The sequence below is a fragment of the Bubalus bubalis genome, chromosome 8 (genome assembly GCF_019923935.1).
Source record: "Bubalus bubalis isolate 160015118507 breed Murrah chromosome 8, NDDB_SH_1, whole genome shotgun sequence".
NCBI lineage: Eukaryota > Metazoa > Chordata > Mammalia > Artiodactyla > Bovidae > Bubalus > Bubalus bubalis.
The window spans coordinates 24,953,297-24,971,018 of record NC_059164.1 but is presented as its reverse complement, the minus strand read 5'-3'; the positions used below and the strand labels follow the sequence as shown (position 1 = coordinate 24,971,018).

The window sequence follows — 17,722 nt, the reverse complement described above, 5'->3', positions numbered from 1 at the left end:
TAGATATACAAGTATTAACTCTGGCCTGGAAAATCCCATGGGCAGAGGAGCCTGGTGGGCTGCAGTCCATGGGGTCGCTAAGAGTCAGACACAACTGAGAGACTTCACTTTCACTTTTCACTTTCATGCATTGGAGAAGGAAATGGCAACCCACTCCAGTATTCTTGCCTAGAGAATCCCAGGGATGGGGAGCCTGGTGGGCTGCGGTCTATGGGGTCGCACAGAGTCGGACACGACTGAAGCAACTTAGCAGCAGTAGCAGCAGCAGCAGTATTAAATTTGTAAATGTAGGTTAAAAGAAGAATTTCATTAAAGAAATTTGTAAAAGGGGCTATTTCATACATCAAATTTAGCCTATTGAAATGTAATCTGTCTGATTTAGGTCAGTTTAATTTGATGATACTTATTTTACTTAAACAGCAAGAAACAAGTTCTAGGACTTCCCTGATGGTGCAGTAGATAAGAATCGGCCTGCCAATGCAGGGGACACAGGTTCTATCCCTCGTCCCAGACACTTTCACGTGCCACATGCACAACTCAGCCTGTTCACCACAACTACTGAGCCTGTGCTCTAGAGCCCAGAAGCTGCAACCACTGAGCCCGCGAGAGCACCCCAGAGCCTGTGCTCTACAAGAGAAGCCGTGGCAATGAGAAGCCCACACACTGCAACAAAATAACCCCTCCTCACAGCAACTAGAGAAAGCCCACTCAGAGCAACAAAGACCCAGAGCAGCCTGCTGCTGCTGCTGCTGCTAAGTCGCTTTAGTCACGTCCGACTCTGTGTGACCCCATAGATGGCAGCCCACCAGGCTCCCCCGTCCCTGGGATTCTTCAGGCAAGAACACTGGAGTGGGTTGCCATTTCCTTCTCCAATGCATGAAAGTGAAAAGTGAAAGTGAAGTCGCTCAGTCTGTCCACTCTTAGCGACCCCATGGACTGCAGCCCACCAGGCTCCTCTGCCCATGGGATTTTCCAGGCAAGAGTACTGGAGTGGGTTGCCATTGCCTAAGCAAATAAAATTCTTTTAAAAAAGAAACCAGTTCTAGATATCTGATTACAGCATTATGCTTATAGTTTAAAATATCGTCTTGTACACTTCGTTGATTAAGAGGATAGCTATATTTCATGTGATTTTTTTTCTTACTATAATAAAAAAGAAATTAAAATAGATTTTGAATTTTATGCCAAACTTCTCTGTGCTCGGTCGCTTCAGTCGTGTTCGACTCTTTGTAACCCCATGGACTATATAGCCTGCCAGGTTCCTCTGGCAGGAAACTTCCTGATTCTTGCCTGAATCAGGCAAGAATACTGGAGTGGGCCACCATTTCCTTCTCCAGCCAAACTTCTCTATTCAAAACCAAATTATTTTTGTATACTTTATACAAATAAACAAAATTTGTATATTTTTAAACAAACTTTTAGATCTAGGAAGAACTAGGTGTTTACATTTTACTTTTAATACAGTATCAGTTAAACCCCAAGAAATGGGAAACAATTGTATTTGTACACAAAAGCCCCCATTCAGCTAAGTGACTTTCATAGAGAAGCAAGTTCTGTATCATCGATAGTATATTCCAGTGCTTACTATGTGCTATGGACCATTCTAAATATTTTTTCTCAATTATTTTATATAACATTCCACAGATCCTATCAAGTGAGTCTTACTGTTTCCACTTCACAAGGAAGACGGCTCAAGTACAGAGAGGTTAGGTAATTTGCAGGAGTTAGAAGTGCATGTAGTAGTCATCACACTAAATTTGAACTCAAACCAAGGGTCAATCTACAAAATGCCCCCTTCTCCATCGCAGGACACTTCCTCTTGAGGATGAAGTCTAAACTCCTTAAAACGGTATTCAAGGTCCCGGATAAATCAAATAGCCCCCAAACAACTTTTCAAACCTATTGTTTATGAGTTGCCCAGATGTATCTGACTCTAGCCAGGGGTGGTTCCACTAAATATCCAACAAACATATTTTGGAAATTCTTTATCATTGTCTCCATCTGGAAACCTTGCTGTCTAGCATCAACCTGAGCATTTTCATGACTAGCAATCTCTATTTCCTCTGAAAAATAATAACAGCTGATACCTATACCACTTGTTGTTCAGTCGCTCACTCGTGTTGGACTCTTTGTGACCCCATGGACTGCAGCATGCTAGGCTTCCCTGTCTTTCACCATCTCCTGGAATTGCTCAAACTCATGTCCATTGAGTCACTGATGCCATCCAATCATCTCATCCTCTGTCACCCCCTACTCCTCTTGCCCTCAATCTTTCTCAGCATCAGGGTCTTCTACCCATCCATTATGGCATGTTCTTCTCATGCAGATGATTAATTTTTAGTGTGGGTTAATCTTAACTCTTCAATCAGATCATTAATAACCTTACAGCAGAGGTAATGTATTCAATGTCTTTGTTTTCCCATGGTATGGCTTACCATCCTGAATTGCAAATGTCCATGGATGTGTCTGTCTACCTCCATAACTGACCATGTCTGAAACCTATCTTTAATGTCAGGCATAGTGTTTGCTACATAATCAGGCTCAATGAATAGTTGGTGAAGTGGGTGCTCAAGTGTGTCCAACTCTTTGCAACCCCATAGACTGCAGACTGCCAGGCTCCTCTTCCATGGGATTTTTCAGGCAAGAATACTAGAGTGGGTTGCCATTTCCTCCTCCAGGGGATCTTCCTGACCCAGGGATTGAACCCGTGTCTCCTGTGTCTCCTGCATTGACAGGCAGATTCTCTTTCACTGAGCCACCTGGGAAGCCCATATAAAAGTTTTACTGGTTTTCAAAGTTGAGTTCAAATCATTATTTTTATTCAAATTCCTAAAGAAATTATTTCTGTGAATTAATTTCAAATGAAAACTCACCATTTTTGAAATCACTTCCTATTTTGCCCATAGAAACTCAGGCTTTATCAAAAAATTAACCTACTTGAAAATATTTTGAAATAGTATGATCTCAACTCATTTCAAATTTTATTTTTATAGGGCTTGCATCTCATTAGCTAATTTTCTGTTGTTAAAGATTTTTCTGTTCTGAACTTTTAAGGATTACACATAGTTTTCACAGGATTAAATTTTTTTTTACAGAAAACCCAAGTCCAGTCTTAAAATGTTGAGTGAATTATTGCATAAATTTAAATGAGAAAGTAATTGCACATCTTAGTTTATAGGTCTGAAAAATGATGGAAATAGCTTCCTGCTTTGCCTAGCAGTAAAGTTTGCCATTGAATGAGAGAATATCTGCGAAATACCTTTGAATTCTTTGGAGGGGAGTTCCTGCAAGATGATTAATAAAAACTCAGTGTTAGGATATCTTTTTTTCAATAACTTCCTTAGTTTTAATATATTATAGGAATTCTTGGTTTGGATTACTTTCATACCTACAGTGAATACACATTTTGTTTGCCAAGAAAAGGAAGTACATTGTGTGAAATCATTTATATCATAATGGAGGACAGCACCTTATATGAGTGTAGGGGTTAGAACTGTGAATCATCTCTTGTGTGTTTCTAACTAAATAGAGGCAATCTGCCCGAGAGAGAGAAAAAAAAAAAATTCTACAAACCACAAATTCCATCCAATCACATAAAGACAAATCAGCCTTCAGGCAAATCAAATGTCTTCATTTAAACCATACCTGGATTTGGCACTCTGCCCACCTTTCTCAAATCTCTTAACAATATGCTTTCACAAAGAGTTAAAGGCATGCATACTGAAAGGTACTCCCTCTGCAACATTATTTTAAAAAATAGGGAACTCTTTAGCCCCGGGAAGACCTGGGGAAAGAAAAGTTCATTTCAGAGTCTGCACCGTGTGAATACAGGATTAGTGGGTGGGATTGAGGTGTGCTCAGGTGCATAAATAGAGGCGTGGGCTGAGCCAGCATACTAGGAAGCTTGGACTGCATTGAGGCCGCCTGGCTCACACAGACAGGTGGGTGGGGAGATCCAGGTAAGGCTCCTGACAGCATTGTTAGACGGGCACCTGTTAGAATGAGCTTTGGCCTCTGGTTACCATGTAAAGGTGTAGGCAATCCACAGGCAGAGGAGTGCGGGGCAGTTCCGGGAACAGCAAAATGGGATTTGGAGAGGGAATTGATGGAATTTCCACCAGAGGCTTCCTGGAACCTCTCTGTGAAGCGATGTTCCTGAGCTGATTCAAGGTAATGCTTTCTCCCCCAGAAAACGAGAGGCTTAAGAGTGAGCCAACTCCTGGAGTTTTCAAGCCTGACACACAGCCCAGGGTCTCCTGTCTTGGTTACTGAGCCCTGATCACCATCTAATGCTTGTTTCTTTCTTACTGGCAAAGCAAAGACCCACAGGACTGTGCAACGTCAGCTCAGATTGGCTGCTGGGGATTACAGATCAGAATATTATTGCAAATCAGGAAATAGCTTTCCTTCTGTGTCTGATATAAAGATATCCTTATTGCTTATTCAGTCTTTAAATTCATAAGACAGAATGTAAAAGGAGAGATCTGGTTACTTTCCTTATGAACAAGGACACTGAAACCTCCTGCAAGGCATTCATTGATGAAGAAGAGATATAATGACCAGTGAAAAGTGCTCGTTTCATAGTGTGTGTGTCTCCAAATTATCAGTGTCCTCCATGGTTAGCTTTCTGTTTTGAGGTGGTTTATATATGCAATATGCAGATTACAGTCAATTCAGGACTAAAAATTGATGTGTTGAAAACAGTACAGTGAATCTCAGAAAATCCTGTTTGTACAGCAGGAGTTATATTCGGCTCCCTTGAGTCACCCTGCCATAAAACATGTATAAGGTATCAATAGTTCCAATCTGAAAGCTTCAAAGCTATAACAGGAGGTCCTAATGGCTACTTGCGCAACAAGAATTGTCAGTGGATTACATAAATACTTACCACCTGTTTACTACTATTTTTGCTAATATACATTTGTTGCCATACGTAAAATATAAAGTCAAACGTTTGTCAATAAATTTCAAGTCATTACTTGCATGATATTTTCTGAATCAACCATAATCCTGAATAGTGTAATTATTCTCACATAAGGGTTCTTGGTTTTTAGTGTTGTTCACATGAAAAAGAAGTCTTTGTAACAAAAAGGCTAGAAGAATTGTAGCACAGTTGGGGTGCTTGTGCAAAATACTGGATACAAAAATTGTTACTGGCATTTCTGTATCTTTATGAATATAGAAAATGAAGACAGTATATCCCTGCTTTTTGCTTATGTCTTTTTTTGTGAGACATTGCCTGGCTACTACATACTATGACATAGACAATAATTGGTCAGATTAATACAAGGCATCATCTGGATTTGGTAACTTAGCAATGCCTTTTTTTTTTTTTTAACTTGGCTAATGCTTCACAAGGGCTTCCCCAGGTGGCTCAATGATAAAGAATCCACCTGTCAATGCAGGAGATGTGGGTTCAATCCCTGGGTTGGGAAGATCCCCTGGAGAAGGAAATGGCAACTCACTCCAGTATTCTTGCCTGGGAAATTCCATGGTCAGAGGAGCCTAGCAGGCTACAGTCCAAGGGGTCTCAAAAGAGTGGGACATGACATCACGACTAAACTACAATGCTTAACACAGGTTTTCCCTCAAGCTATCAGAATATGAGAAAATTTACCCTTTAAAAACACTGAACATTGATGGTCCATCCGGTTTCTTTTGCAGAGTTCATTTAATTTGGAACACACCAATATTAGAGTTAGGTGTCTCTTTTTAATCAATTTCAGTCTTTGGCTTTACTAGCATCCCAAGTCTCCAGCTTTGCATGTCATGGTCCCTGGATAGCCCTAGTGATTCTCTAGTGCAATTCACTTTGCTAACTCGCTTACTTCCTCACTCACTCATGGACCTTACCTTGCTATTTCTCTTTCCCATTCAAAAGCATCTGCTTTGAAATAGTACATTTCCTGATATTTAAATTTGGAATACTGGAAAGAAAAAAAAATGAACAGAGACATTCACAAGGTTGGTCTCTCTGCGTGATGAGTCCCATAGAATATTTTATGGGATAAAACAGAAATATTTTGTGCACAACCACCTACCTATACAGGCCCACACTAAGGGTCAAACAATTAATTCACTGGAAGAAAGTTCCACTGATATATTTTAACCAGTTCAGAACCAATATATCTAGAGTTTGAGCAAATGTTACACTTAGGGAGAGAGCTGTGTGTGTGCGCAAGCCTTTAGTTAAAAGATAAAGTTGGCAGTTTCTAAATGAAATAAATCATTTCACTCGGATCTTATTTTTCAATGGCAGTGTCCCCATTTTAACAAAATGTTAAAGAAATATGTATGTTTAGGGCAACTTTTTCCAAATGGGAAAATGGGAGCCAGCACTGCAAAATGGCAAGATCCAACAGCCTTGGTTCTATGCCCATCTCATTGGTCTTCATTTCTCTGAATTTCAGATTCTTCATCTACAAAATGAGACACTGGGGAGGTGGGGAAAGAGGATATAACCCCTAAGGTGTCTTCTACTATGAAGTTTTTTAGAAAAATATAAAATTTAAAAGCAAATTCCCTTATCTATAAGAATATATACATCTATCTCCTTATTTTCTTAAAATATATCTGTATCTATTTCTACATTGTATATTTCTATGGAGATCTTCATCAGTATAATTTTTTTATATACAGATCTTATATAGAGGTGGATAGATAGAAATTTATACTATGCATTCTTAGGAAAGTTCTGTGGAAGGTATTTTTCACTCCAATTGCATGTGTTCAATCCCATCTAAGCCTCAATTCTTGTTGTGTTCCACAGTTGTGTTGCAATCTAAAGATTTTGAAAAACTGCTAATTTCTTTTTGTTTTACTGGCTTCTTGCTAATTTGTTTTCCATATCAGATTTGCCATGGAGAAGATTCCAGTGTCAGCATTCCTGCTGCTGGTGGCCCTCTCCTACACTCTGGCCAAAGACACCACAGTCAAACCAGGAGCTAAGAAGGACACGAAGGACTCTCAACTCAAACTGCCCCAGACCCTCTCCAGAGGTAGGAGTCACATTCTCTTTGGTCTCCTATTATACTTAATTGGGAAGGATTTAACTCTCAGAGCTGAGATCTGTGTGAACATATTTTTGTACGTGTTCATTCTACATTTATCAAAGTTTACCATTATTTCTGTTTTCTCTGGAGGTTTTTGCTCTTCTTTAGTATCAAGTATATAATGATCCCCGTTTTATAACTGTTTTTCAACAGCTCTGGGTCTGAAAACATAACAATTTTAGATACACTGGGTTTTTTTGTTCTAGGTTGGGGGGACCAACTCATCTGGACCCAGACATATGAAGAAGCTTTATACAAATCCAAGACAAGGTAAAGACAAGCTTTAGGGAACTCTCTCAAAGCTCTCAAGAGAGCCATCTAGCGATCTTTAGTGACCCACAAAATCCTACTCATTAAACATGATCCTATATCTCTTTGTCTCTTGAAGCAATAAACCCTTGATGATTATTCACCACTTGGATGAATGTCCACACAGTCAAGGTAATTTATACTTCTAAATATAATTTCCTTTATAGGTTTATAGCTTTAGGGGGAGGGTCCAGATCTCTCATCTTTATACCCTTAGCACCCAGCACAGTTGAATTAAAAAGAATATTTTATGTAGTACACACATATTTTGAAGTAACTTCAAATATTTCCACATTTTGTGATAACCATTGGCTCACAGTTTGAAAACACCAGCTCTAGAATTCATCCCTGACGTCTTGCTTTGTCTTTTATCCCACATTCAATACATCAACAAATACCACAGCTTTACCTTCACAGTATGTCCAAAGGCCAGCACAAGCCTCCTGCACACACCACCTGCGCAGTGACACAGGACACAGTGCTTCGAAGGCTCCTGTGCTTGTTGTAAAGATCAGCTGTTGCCATCTTAAAAGTCATAGTAATTTTTGAACAAAGGGCTCCATATTTTCATTTGGCACTGATGATGGTGATTTAGTTGCTGTCTGACTCTTGTGACCCCATGGACTGTAGCCTGCCAGGCTCCTTTGTCCGTGGGATTTCCCAGGCAAGAATACTGGAGTAGGTTACCATTTCCTTCTTCAGGGGGATCTTTCCAACCCAGGGATCAAACCCAAGTCTCCTGCATTGCAGGTGGATTCTTTACCTCTGAGACAGGCACTGGGCCCCATATATTACATAGCTGCTTCCCAAATGCAGCCACTTCCTACTACCTTACTGCTACTGCCCTGGTCTAAACCTAGATGAGATCTTGCCTAGATCTGTGACAGGCACCTACCTGGCTACCCTAGGATGCATCCCTAATATCTTTGAATGCATCAGCCTCTCACTTCAATATCATTTCCTCAAAGAAGTCTACTCTGAACACTCTATAGCTTTTAAACCTCTTGCTTTGCTTTATTTTTCTTCAAAGTGCTTATCTCCACCTAAAACTACCTGCTTGTTTATGATCTGTCTCCTACACAAGCATTTCAGTCCTATGAAGAAAGCACATTTTATTTTCTTCCCACTGCTCTATTCCCAGTACATGAAACAGTCTTGCCACATAGTAACCACTCAGTAAACACGGGTTAAAAAAAAAAAAAATTAAGAGATGAATGATTGACTGAGCAGTAGAAACAAAGCTGGTCAATAGTCTAGATATTTCTTTGTTAATCATTTGCAGAAAGGGTGGGGTTCGATACTGTATTAAAAATACAGTTCAGTTTAAAATCTAACAGAGAACAATGGTTTTACCTGGTGATGAGATGAATGCTTAACTATTTTTCTTTGCATTATAGCTTTAAAGAAGGCATTTGCTGAAAATAAAGAAATCCAGAGATTGGCAGAGCAGTTTGTCCTCCTCAATCTAGTTGTAAGTTAGCTCTTCATCCTCCCTACCATTTCTCTCAGTATTTGAAATGGATGGTTCCTTTTTCCTATGTCTTAATCATACTACTTTAACAGGGATCTGTTCCGAATACCACATCTCATAGACTACAGAGAGAAGAGATTTTCCTTTGCATCTATCTTTCATGTCTACATTTTTGTTTATATATGTGCACATATATGTGGTCACATCCGTGCCCAGTTGCTCAGTCGTGTCCGACTCTGCCACCCCATGGACTGTAGCCTGCTAGGCTCCTCTGTCCATGGAATTTCCCAGACAAGAATACTGGAGTAGTTGCCATTTCTTTCTCCAGGTAATCTTCCAACTCAGGGATTTTGTTTAGTGACTAATAATTTTAAACTGTCTGAATAACACTCTCCTGTGGTCCGGGATTTCTTTGTTGCTGTAATAAGTGGGAAGTTTTTGTCATTTACCAATTCCTTGCTGTGCCCCTTTCCCCTGCAGTCCTGGCTGCTCTCCACCCATTCTTACTCCCTGTGCCCTCTCTCTCTCTGGAAGAGACAGCTTTCTGGGTGGCCAAATCTAATCACTTCATGAATGCTGTGGGCCAATGCTTCCCTATCCTAATTGGCCATCACCACCTCTCTTCATGGTAAAGCTTTCTGTTTTTATAAGTTCTATTCGGTGTAGAAACAGGATCCACTTCTGTTTCAAAGGCAAGCGATCAGTAAACAACTCAGAAAACTCTTTCGTAACCCTGTGTCCCCGGGGCTTCTCTCTCTCTCTCCTCTTTCTGGGTTGACAGGTGGGCTTCTTCAAGGAGCATCCACACCAGCCGTTCTTCTTCACCTCCTTCCACAGGCTCCTGTTTCTCCATTTACCCCTTAATATAAGTGACTTCCTGATCTCTATTCAACCTACTTCTCTTTTCATATTTTATATTCTCTATGGACAATTTCATCCAGACCTGCTCACTGGTAATTCCGTCTTCCTCGAATACACAACAGCTTCCAATCTGTGTCCACAACCAAATTTCAGAAATCTTGCAATCAGCTTTAACTTGATATGTTCAACACTGAATTTATCAACATAACAGGTTTTCAAAAAGCTCTTTTTTCTCCATTCCCTACTCCGTTAGAGTGCTATTCTAGACTTGACTCTCTGGCAGTCATGAAGGCCTATGGTTCTGACTTGGAAATAGTCTTACTATTGGTCACTTCCCTGTAAATCCAGGACCGCTGTTTTAAGAGTGTAAGAGTTTTTCACTTTACTAGCTTACAGTAAGTGGCTCTCTGACTGCAAACTAAATCCTGTCTGATTCCACACTATTGTCAGGGTAATTACTCTAAAAACCAAAACAGGATCACGGTTCTTCTACCATCCCTCCAGTGGTTCTCTATTTACGGGCAAATCCAAACACTGTGGTGAGAAGTGCAAGGCCACTCGCGAGCCGCCCCTGAAGGAGCTTTCTAGCATCATCTCTCACTACAGCCTCAGCATCCCTACCCTTTGCATGTGTGCTCAGTCACTCAGCCCAACTTTTTTTGACCCCATGGACTGTACACCAAGCTCCTCTGTCCATGGAATTCTCCAGGCAAGAATACTGGAGTGGGTAGCCATTCCCTTCTCCAGGAGATCTTCCCAACCCAGGGATCGAACCTGCGTCTCCTGCATTGCAGGTGGATTCTTTATCACTGAGCCATCCAAAAGCCATCCCTACCCTTTAGTCTCATCCAAATACTTGATTATAGAAACTGCTAGGTCTTTCACCTGCCTTTCTGTCATCATCCCCGCTCCTCTGCCCAGAATGACCTCCTCTTCTATGTAACTGGCTCCTATTCATTTTCTAAGGATTTCTCTTCACCCACTTCAGAAAGTTCTATGGAACCTGCAGACAGGGTTAAATGTCCTACTCTGGGCACTCGATGTGCCTGCATATCCTTCATCATAATATTTCACCCACTGGATCCCCAATATTCCTTCTCCTTCTCTGTCTCCCAATGTGTGCTAAGTCACTTCAGTCGTGTCTGACTCTTTGCAACTCCATGGGCTGTAGCCCACCAGGCTCCTCTGTCCACGGAATTCTCCAGGCAAGAATACTGGAGTGGGTTGCCATTTCCTACTCCAGTGATCTTCCCGACCCAGGGATTGAACCTGTGCCTCCTGCATTGGCAGACGGGCACCACTAGTGCCACCTGAGAAGCCCCTGTCTCCCAACAGACATGCATTTATTCAAGAGAAGTGCAGAATACTGCTCAATAAAGTTCTGAATTAAAAAATGATAGATGAATCCTCAAGACAATCCTGTTTTTTAGTTTCTCCAAAAATGACTTCCATTTTTTTTTTCATTGATCTATTTCCTCCTACCTCATCCAAGATGCCTTCCCTGAACACCATATGCCTCCCAAATTCTCCCTTATTGAATTCTGGGGCTCCTTATCCATCAGCTCTTTACCTCCTGTTCTGCATCACATTCTCCTCTAGCTTCTTTATTATTTCATGCATGTAACTAGCTTCTACATCTGTATCATAAACTCTCTGTGTTAGAGATGTGCCTTATAGTGTTTTAAAGTCCTTAGTCCAGGAATGGACATGTTTTTATAACAAGTTTGAAAATAACTGAAGGATAAACAAACTGAAAGTTGCTTTTTTTCATCCTTAGTATGAAACAACTGACAAACACCTCTCTCCTGATGGCCAATACGTGCCCAGGATTTTGTTTGTTGGTAAGTAAAAGTGACAATGCGATAAAGCACACTCTGAACCCTACACAAACACTGCCACACCTTTTCCTCTGTCCTGCACACCCTCACCTGTTGTTTCGCCACAGCCAAGGAAATGACAAAGCTGGGGTGGCGGGCGGTGGAGGGTGGTGGGCCAGCTGTTAACTTTCAGTTTCACAAACTATTTTCATTAGAAAATGCAAGCTTCTACCTATTTTCATACATGACATTTTTTTCATCTGCTAATTTGAACTTCTCATTTTCTGCCATAAGAACACCTGAGATGGAAGTACCCTATTCATTGTTTAAATGTATTTCCCCGAATTATATCATGCCTGTAAATATTTAATCAGGCTTCCTTCTGTTTTGTGTGCTGGATTTTTCTTTCTGATGCTTTTGATCATTATTTTTAGGTGTGTTATGAATAGGAGCTGAAAGAAAAAAAAAAAATCAAAGGAGCCATGTTCCTTCCTGCCACTGGTACTTTACCTGTGCCGTTTCCTGCCCGCCCCCACCCTGACTCAGTATCCCCAGGCCACCTGGCTAACCACTGTCATTCACAGACCTGCTCAAAGCCCATGATGTGTTCTTGTTAGCACCATGTTCCTCTCAATGGTCACTCTTTCCTCAGTTATACTTTTGCATTTACTGGGTGATTGTTGAATAATTATTGACCCCCAAGTGGCAAAGACTAGATCTTTTTCTGCTCATCATCATATTTTCAGAATGACCCTGTGGTAGGCTTACAGTAAATATTTGTTAAATGACTGAACAAATGAATTGAGTTGAGCTTTGATCAAAGTGGCTCATATGATAAAGAATCTGCCTGCAACGTGGGAGACCTGGGTTTGATCCCTGGGTCAGAAAGATCCGCTGGAGAAGCAAATGGCCACCCACTCCAGTATTCTTGACTGGAGAATCTCATGGACAGAGGAGCCTGGCAGGCTGCAGTCCATGGGATTGCCAAGAGTCAGACACAACTAAGCAACTAACACTTTCACTTTGATCAAGGCGATACTGAAAAAAAAATGGAAAAAAAAATCCGTAATTAAATTCATCATATAGCACACCTCACTCTAAGTGAGTAAGTAAGTGAGGTCGCTCAGTCGTGTCTGACTCTTTACGACCCCATGGACTGTAGCCCACCAGGCTTCTCTGTCCACGGGATTCTCCAGGCAAGAATCCTGGAATGGGTTGCCATTTCCTTCTCCAGGGGATCTTCCTGACCCAGGGATCGAACCCGGTTCTCCCGTATAGCAGACAGACACTTTAACCTCTGAGCCACCAGGGAAGCTGACCAAGTGTAATTCATCCATGTTCACACTAACCTACAAAATAGAGAGAAAAAGTGAAGGGAGGAAAGGAGCAAGGTTGACCCAGGGCTAATCTTACAGATTTGGTCTTGTTAGGATTTAGAAGATTTAGAATCCTTACACTGAAAGGGCCTTTAGAGGTTATCAAGCCACAGCCTGTGCAGAAATGCTCTTCAGTGCGCCTCTTAAGGGCAGTTTGCTGTGCTGTGCTTAGTCGTTCAGTCGTGTCCAACTCTTTGTGACCCCATGGGCTATAGCCCACCAGGCTCCTCTGTCCATGGGATTCTCCAGGCAAGAATACTGGAGTGGGTTGCCATGCCCTTCTGCAGGGGATCTTCCCAACCCAGGGCCGGAACCCAAGTCTCCCAAATTGCAGGTGGATTCTTTACTGTCTGAGCCACCAGGGAAGCCCAAGGGCATTTTAAGCCCTGTCTAATTCCTCTGGTCATAAGAACCAGGTCCCAGGCAGCTTGCTCTTCCAGCTCAGTAATTCTCCATGAGGCCTGTGTATTAGAATTGCCTGGAAGTTCTGAAAAATCAAGTTGCCCAGGCTACATCTCAAACCAGTTAAATTAGAATCTCACAGGGTTGGACGCAGGTGGCAGTCTTTGAACGCTTTGCAGGTGACTTCCCTGGGCAGCCAGGGATTGTGAGCCAATGGTTGGGAGACTTAAAAGCTTTTCTTACGTTAATAGATTATGAAGGTGAGACCCTGTGTGTACACCAGGCAGAAGTAAGAGTAGATCTTAAGTATTTCTTGAACAAACACATGTCAGTTTCCTGTAATTTATGTCTGCTGGTCCCAGTCCAACATTCTGAAATGACAGGGATTGTCCATCGCGTACCAGTGACAGACTTGGCATGCATGAGGCTGGGTTTCATGTGTCCTCTTCATCTAATTCTCAGGTAATGGACCACAGGCTCCTTTAACCACTCTCTTAAGGAAAGGCTGTGGCCTCTGTATATCTTAATACCTCCCTTTTGGATGTATCTTGTTTATACCTTTTTTTCCTCATTAATTGATAACTTCAAGTTGAATGTCAAACATGAAAAATAAAAAGACTTAAACCTAAAGGAATATATACATAAGGGACTCTCAAATCTCTATTTTTAACATGCAGCTTGTTAACAATAAAACAAAAAAAAAATCATAGAGGACAATACACAATTATTTTACCTTGGCTGCTTTTAAGAGCTTGCATTCTTCTATTCATTAAACAAACAAAAAAAACAACAACAACTTTGGTTTGGAAAACTATCATTTGATGTGTGTTTCTAATTATCTAGGCTGCTCTTGGTAATATATTTCAATTATAACCTAATCATTTCAAAAGTTTAAAATAATTCTTTAGTAGAGAATGCCATTGCTTTCACCAAAAACAAAACACCACTTCAACAATGTATATTACCCTGCTTTCAGGCTGCTATAGATAGAACAACAGAGTTTGTAACCTTTTCCACAAATACCACTGCCAGGCTACTGAATGCTCCCAGTTTGGCTCTGGGTGCCAGCTGTGGCGGCTGAGTTGCAGACTGGATGGAGGAGAATCCCATCCAGCAGGGCATGTCGTGTTCCTTTCATGGGATGCAAATAAACACTTAGGCATCCTCTGCAAAAGAGGTTCCTTTGAAACAAAATACTTCACTCCTTTTGGCTTTTTCTTTGTAGACCCATCCCTGACCGTTAGAGCTGACATCACTGGAAGATACTCAAACCGTCTCTATGCTTATGAACCTTCAGACACAGCTCTATGTAAGTGTTACCTCCTTGGAATATCCATAGAATTGCTGTTGTGATGGGTAGAGAGTCTACATTGGGAGGGGAAAAAAGCCATGCTCAGAGACTCCAGAGAAACAGTCTGACCATGTCCAGTCTTGTGTTCTCCATCAAATCACATTCATTTTGATCTCATTTTTTAAAACCTCAAAGAAGAATTATTTACATTAGGTGTCTTTCCCTCCAAGAGGATCCTAGGACCATATTACCTGCTTTTCACATTTCTCTTCAGCACAAATAACTCCTTCTACCACAAAACTGAGTACAATAGTAAGAGTACCAGAGTAATAGTAATAATCTGCATGCTTTGTTAATTTTTTTTCCCAAACAACAAAAGTAAAATCATTTAGTCCAGCTTATTAAAGCTGAATTTGAGTTCAGTTTTAAAGATCAGTAGGAAAGATGGTTCCAAATAGTTGCCAAGATACTGAATTCCCCTGGGGTTGCCATAAAATGGAAAAAAAAAAAAAATTTGAGACTCAAGCAGAAGAACCTCAATGGGAGACTGTACCTAGCTGTGACATGTAATTAGTACTTCTGGGAAGAAAACTGGGCTTGTCCTAAGGATCAGTTTGCTCAATGACTAATGACTGTATAGACTGGCATTGTCCAATTTGTCAGCCATTAGCCACATGGAGCTGTTTAATAGTAACTTTAATGAAAATTAAACAAAATTCACCAAGAGAAAACTGTATTTCAAAAAGACACATGTACCACAATGTTCATCGTAGTACTATTTACAATAGCTAGGACCTGGATGCAACCTAGATGCCCATCAACAGATGAATGGATAAAGAAGTTGTGGTACAAATATATGATGGTATATTACTCAGCCATAAAAAGGAATGAATTTGAGTCAGTTCTAGTGAGCTGGATGAACATATACCCTGTTACACACAGTGAAGTAAGTCAGAAAGAGAAAAACAAATATGGCATATTAACACAAATATATGGAATCTAGAAAAATGGTACTGATGAACCTATTTGCAGGGCAGGAATAGAGGACTCAGTCACAGAGAACAGACTTGTGGACACAGTGGTGAAGGAGAGGGTGGGATGAATGGAGAGAGCAGCCTGGAAACATAAACATTCCCATGCGTAAAACAGATAGCTATTGGGAAGTTGCTGCATAACACAGGGAGCTCAACTCAGTGTTCTGTGACAACCGAGAGGGGTGGGCTGGGGTGTGGGGTGAAAGGAAGGCTCAAGAGGGAGGGGACACATGTATACTTATGGCTGATTCACCCTGTTGTATGGCAGAAACCAACACAACATTATAAAGCAATTATTCCACAGTTAAAAATGAAAATTAAAAAAAATTTCAATCTACAGACACAGTGACCACATTTCAAGTACTTAATGAACAAGCACTGAATATTTTCCATCATCACAGAACTTTCTATTGGGTGGCGTCGACCTAGAACGGTATTTTGGGAAGGATTGTGAGGTTGTGTCCAGCAGCAGGAAAGACGTCCCAGTCCATTAGCAATGCCTCCAATGGGTGCTGAGAGAACCAGGGGATGCACATCCCAAGTGTATTGAACATTCTTGAGATAATAGTATAAAGCTTAACCTGCTAAGTCACTTCAGTCATGTCCGACCCTGTGCGACCCCATAGGCGGCAGCCCACTAGGCTCCTCTGTCCCTGGGATTCTCCAGGCAAGAACACTGGAGTGGGTTGCCATTTCCTTCTCCAATGCATGAAAGTGAAAAGTGGAAGTAAAGTCGCTCAGTCATGCCTGACTCTTAGCGACTCCATGGACTGCAGCCCACCAGGCTCCTCTGTCCATGGGATTTTCCAGGCAAGAGTACTGGAGTGGGTTGCCATCGCTTTCTCCAAAGCTTAAAACCTATTAAGTCTTAACTTTGGGCTCCTTAAAGGCAGGTATTCTGCACAGGTAATATCACCATGCCTTGTAGAAAAGGAATTTAATAAACATTGGAAGAGATCTGGATTATAATGAAAGCCATTTCACGTACTTTTAGAAAAAATTTACAAGATTACCAACTATTCATCCTATGATAAAACAGCACCTATTATAAATTAATTAATTAATTAAAAAAACAGCATCTATTAAACAAGAAATAGAATACTAGAGTTTGGGGATAAACTATAACTATTAATATAATTCTGATGATGTGTTGCCTCCTGTAACTTTTTCCTCTATTAGTGCTTGACAACATGAAGAAAGCTCTCAAGTTGCTGAAGACTGAACTGTAGAGAAAATACAAAATCTGCAAGATCCTCCCTTTGTGTTAGGCCTAGAGACTGGGAACCAGAGGAGGTTTTGAAAAACCATGGAGAAGGCTGAAGCACTGATGAACCTACTGATTAGATGATGGTTTCATGTTACAACAGCTTTTTTTTTTAATTGGTTTTACATATACATGTATGAAAATAATATCATATGCTTCCATAGTGAGCCGTGATTTTTAAAAAAATAAATCCTTTTAGGGGGTGTTCAAACTGTTCATTTTTTTCCCAACCTGGTCTTTCACGAAAAGCTATTTGGTTTACTCACCAAATAGGATTTTTAAACACAAAATGTTCCAAAAGGGGACAAGACAAACCCAGTTCAAGCAACAAAGCCCAAAGACAAAATTATCATCTCATCTCACTATAGTTTCTCACTGGGTGACTAAAAGTAGACGTGAGCTTGAACAACAGAAGTATCGAACAATATGCTCTAGGGTGACAGAGTATCTAGAAAGGCATCCCGAGCAAATCAGTATCTAACTGAAAATGTTCTCTGGTGGCTCAGTGGTAGAGAGCCTGCCTGCAATGCAGGAGACACAAGAGATGTGAGTTCGATCCCTGGGGCTGAAAGATCCCCTGGAGAAGAAAATGGCAACCCACGCCAGTATTCTTCCCTGGAGAATCCCATGGACAGAGGAGCCTGGTGGGCTACCGTCAATGGGTCGTAAAGACTTGGACATGAGTTAGCAACTGAGCATTACACTAATTGAAGACCATCTTGCCTCACTCTGGCCAGAAACTCCTATGGACACACTGGAATTTAGCAATTCATTTTTAGTTAGACTTTGCTCTCAGAGAAAGCCTCTGACAGGTAGCTTTCTCCTTCAGAAGGCTAATTTTGTGA

At 41.0% G+C, this 17,722-nt stretch overlaps 1 protein-coding gene across 3 annotated transcripts; it reads left to right on the top strand.

Annotated features, from left to right (window-relative positions):
- The first annotated feature begins 3,880 nt into the window (after nucleotides 1-3,880).
- Nucleotides 3,881-17,093, top strand: AGR2 (anterior gradient 2, protein disulphide isomerase family member). Of its 3 annotated transcripts, none has more exons than XM_006057033.4 (8): nucleotides 3,881-3,941; nucleotides 6,853-6,998; nucleotides 7,259-7,322; nucleotides 7,441-7,493; nucleotides 8,759-8,832; nucleotides 11,471-11,534; nucleotides 14,514-14,597; nucleotides 16,793-17,093. In XM_006057033.4, exons 2-8 carry the CDS (start codon nucleotides 6,860-6,862, stop codon nucleotides 16,840-16,842), a joined length of 528 nt encoding a protein of 175 aa, XP_006057095.1. In that variant the 5' UTR covers nucleotides 3,881-3,941; nucleotides 6,853-6,859; the 3' UTR covers nucleotides 16,843-17,093. The 3 variants fall into 3 exon arrangements, with proteins under 3 accessions (XP_006057095.1, XP_006057094.1, XP_006057096.1); XM_006057032.4 differs by having other exon boundaries at nucleotides 3,882-3,959; XM_006057034.4 differs by lacking the exon at nucleotides 3,881-3,941 and adding an exon at nucleotides 4,032-4,170.
- The last annotated feature ends 629 nt before the right edge of the window (nucleotides 17,094-17,722 follow it).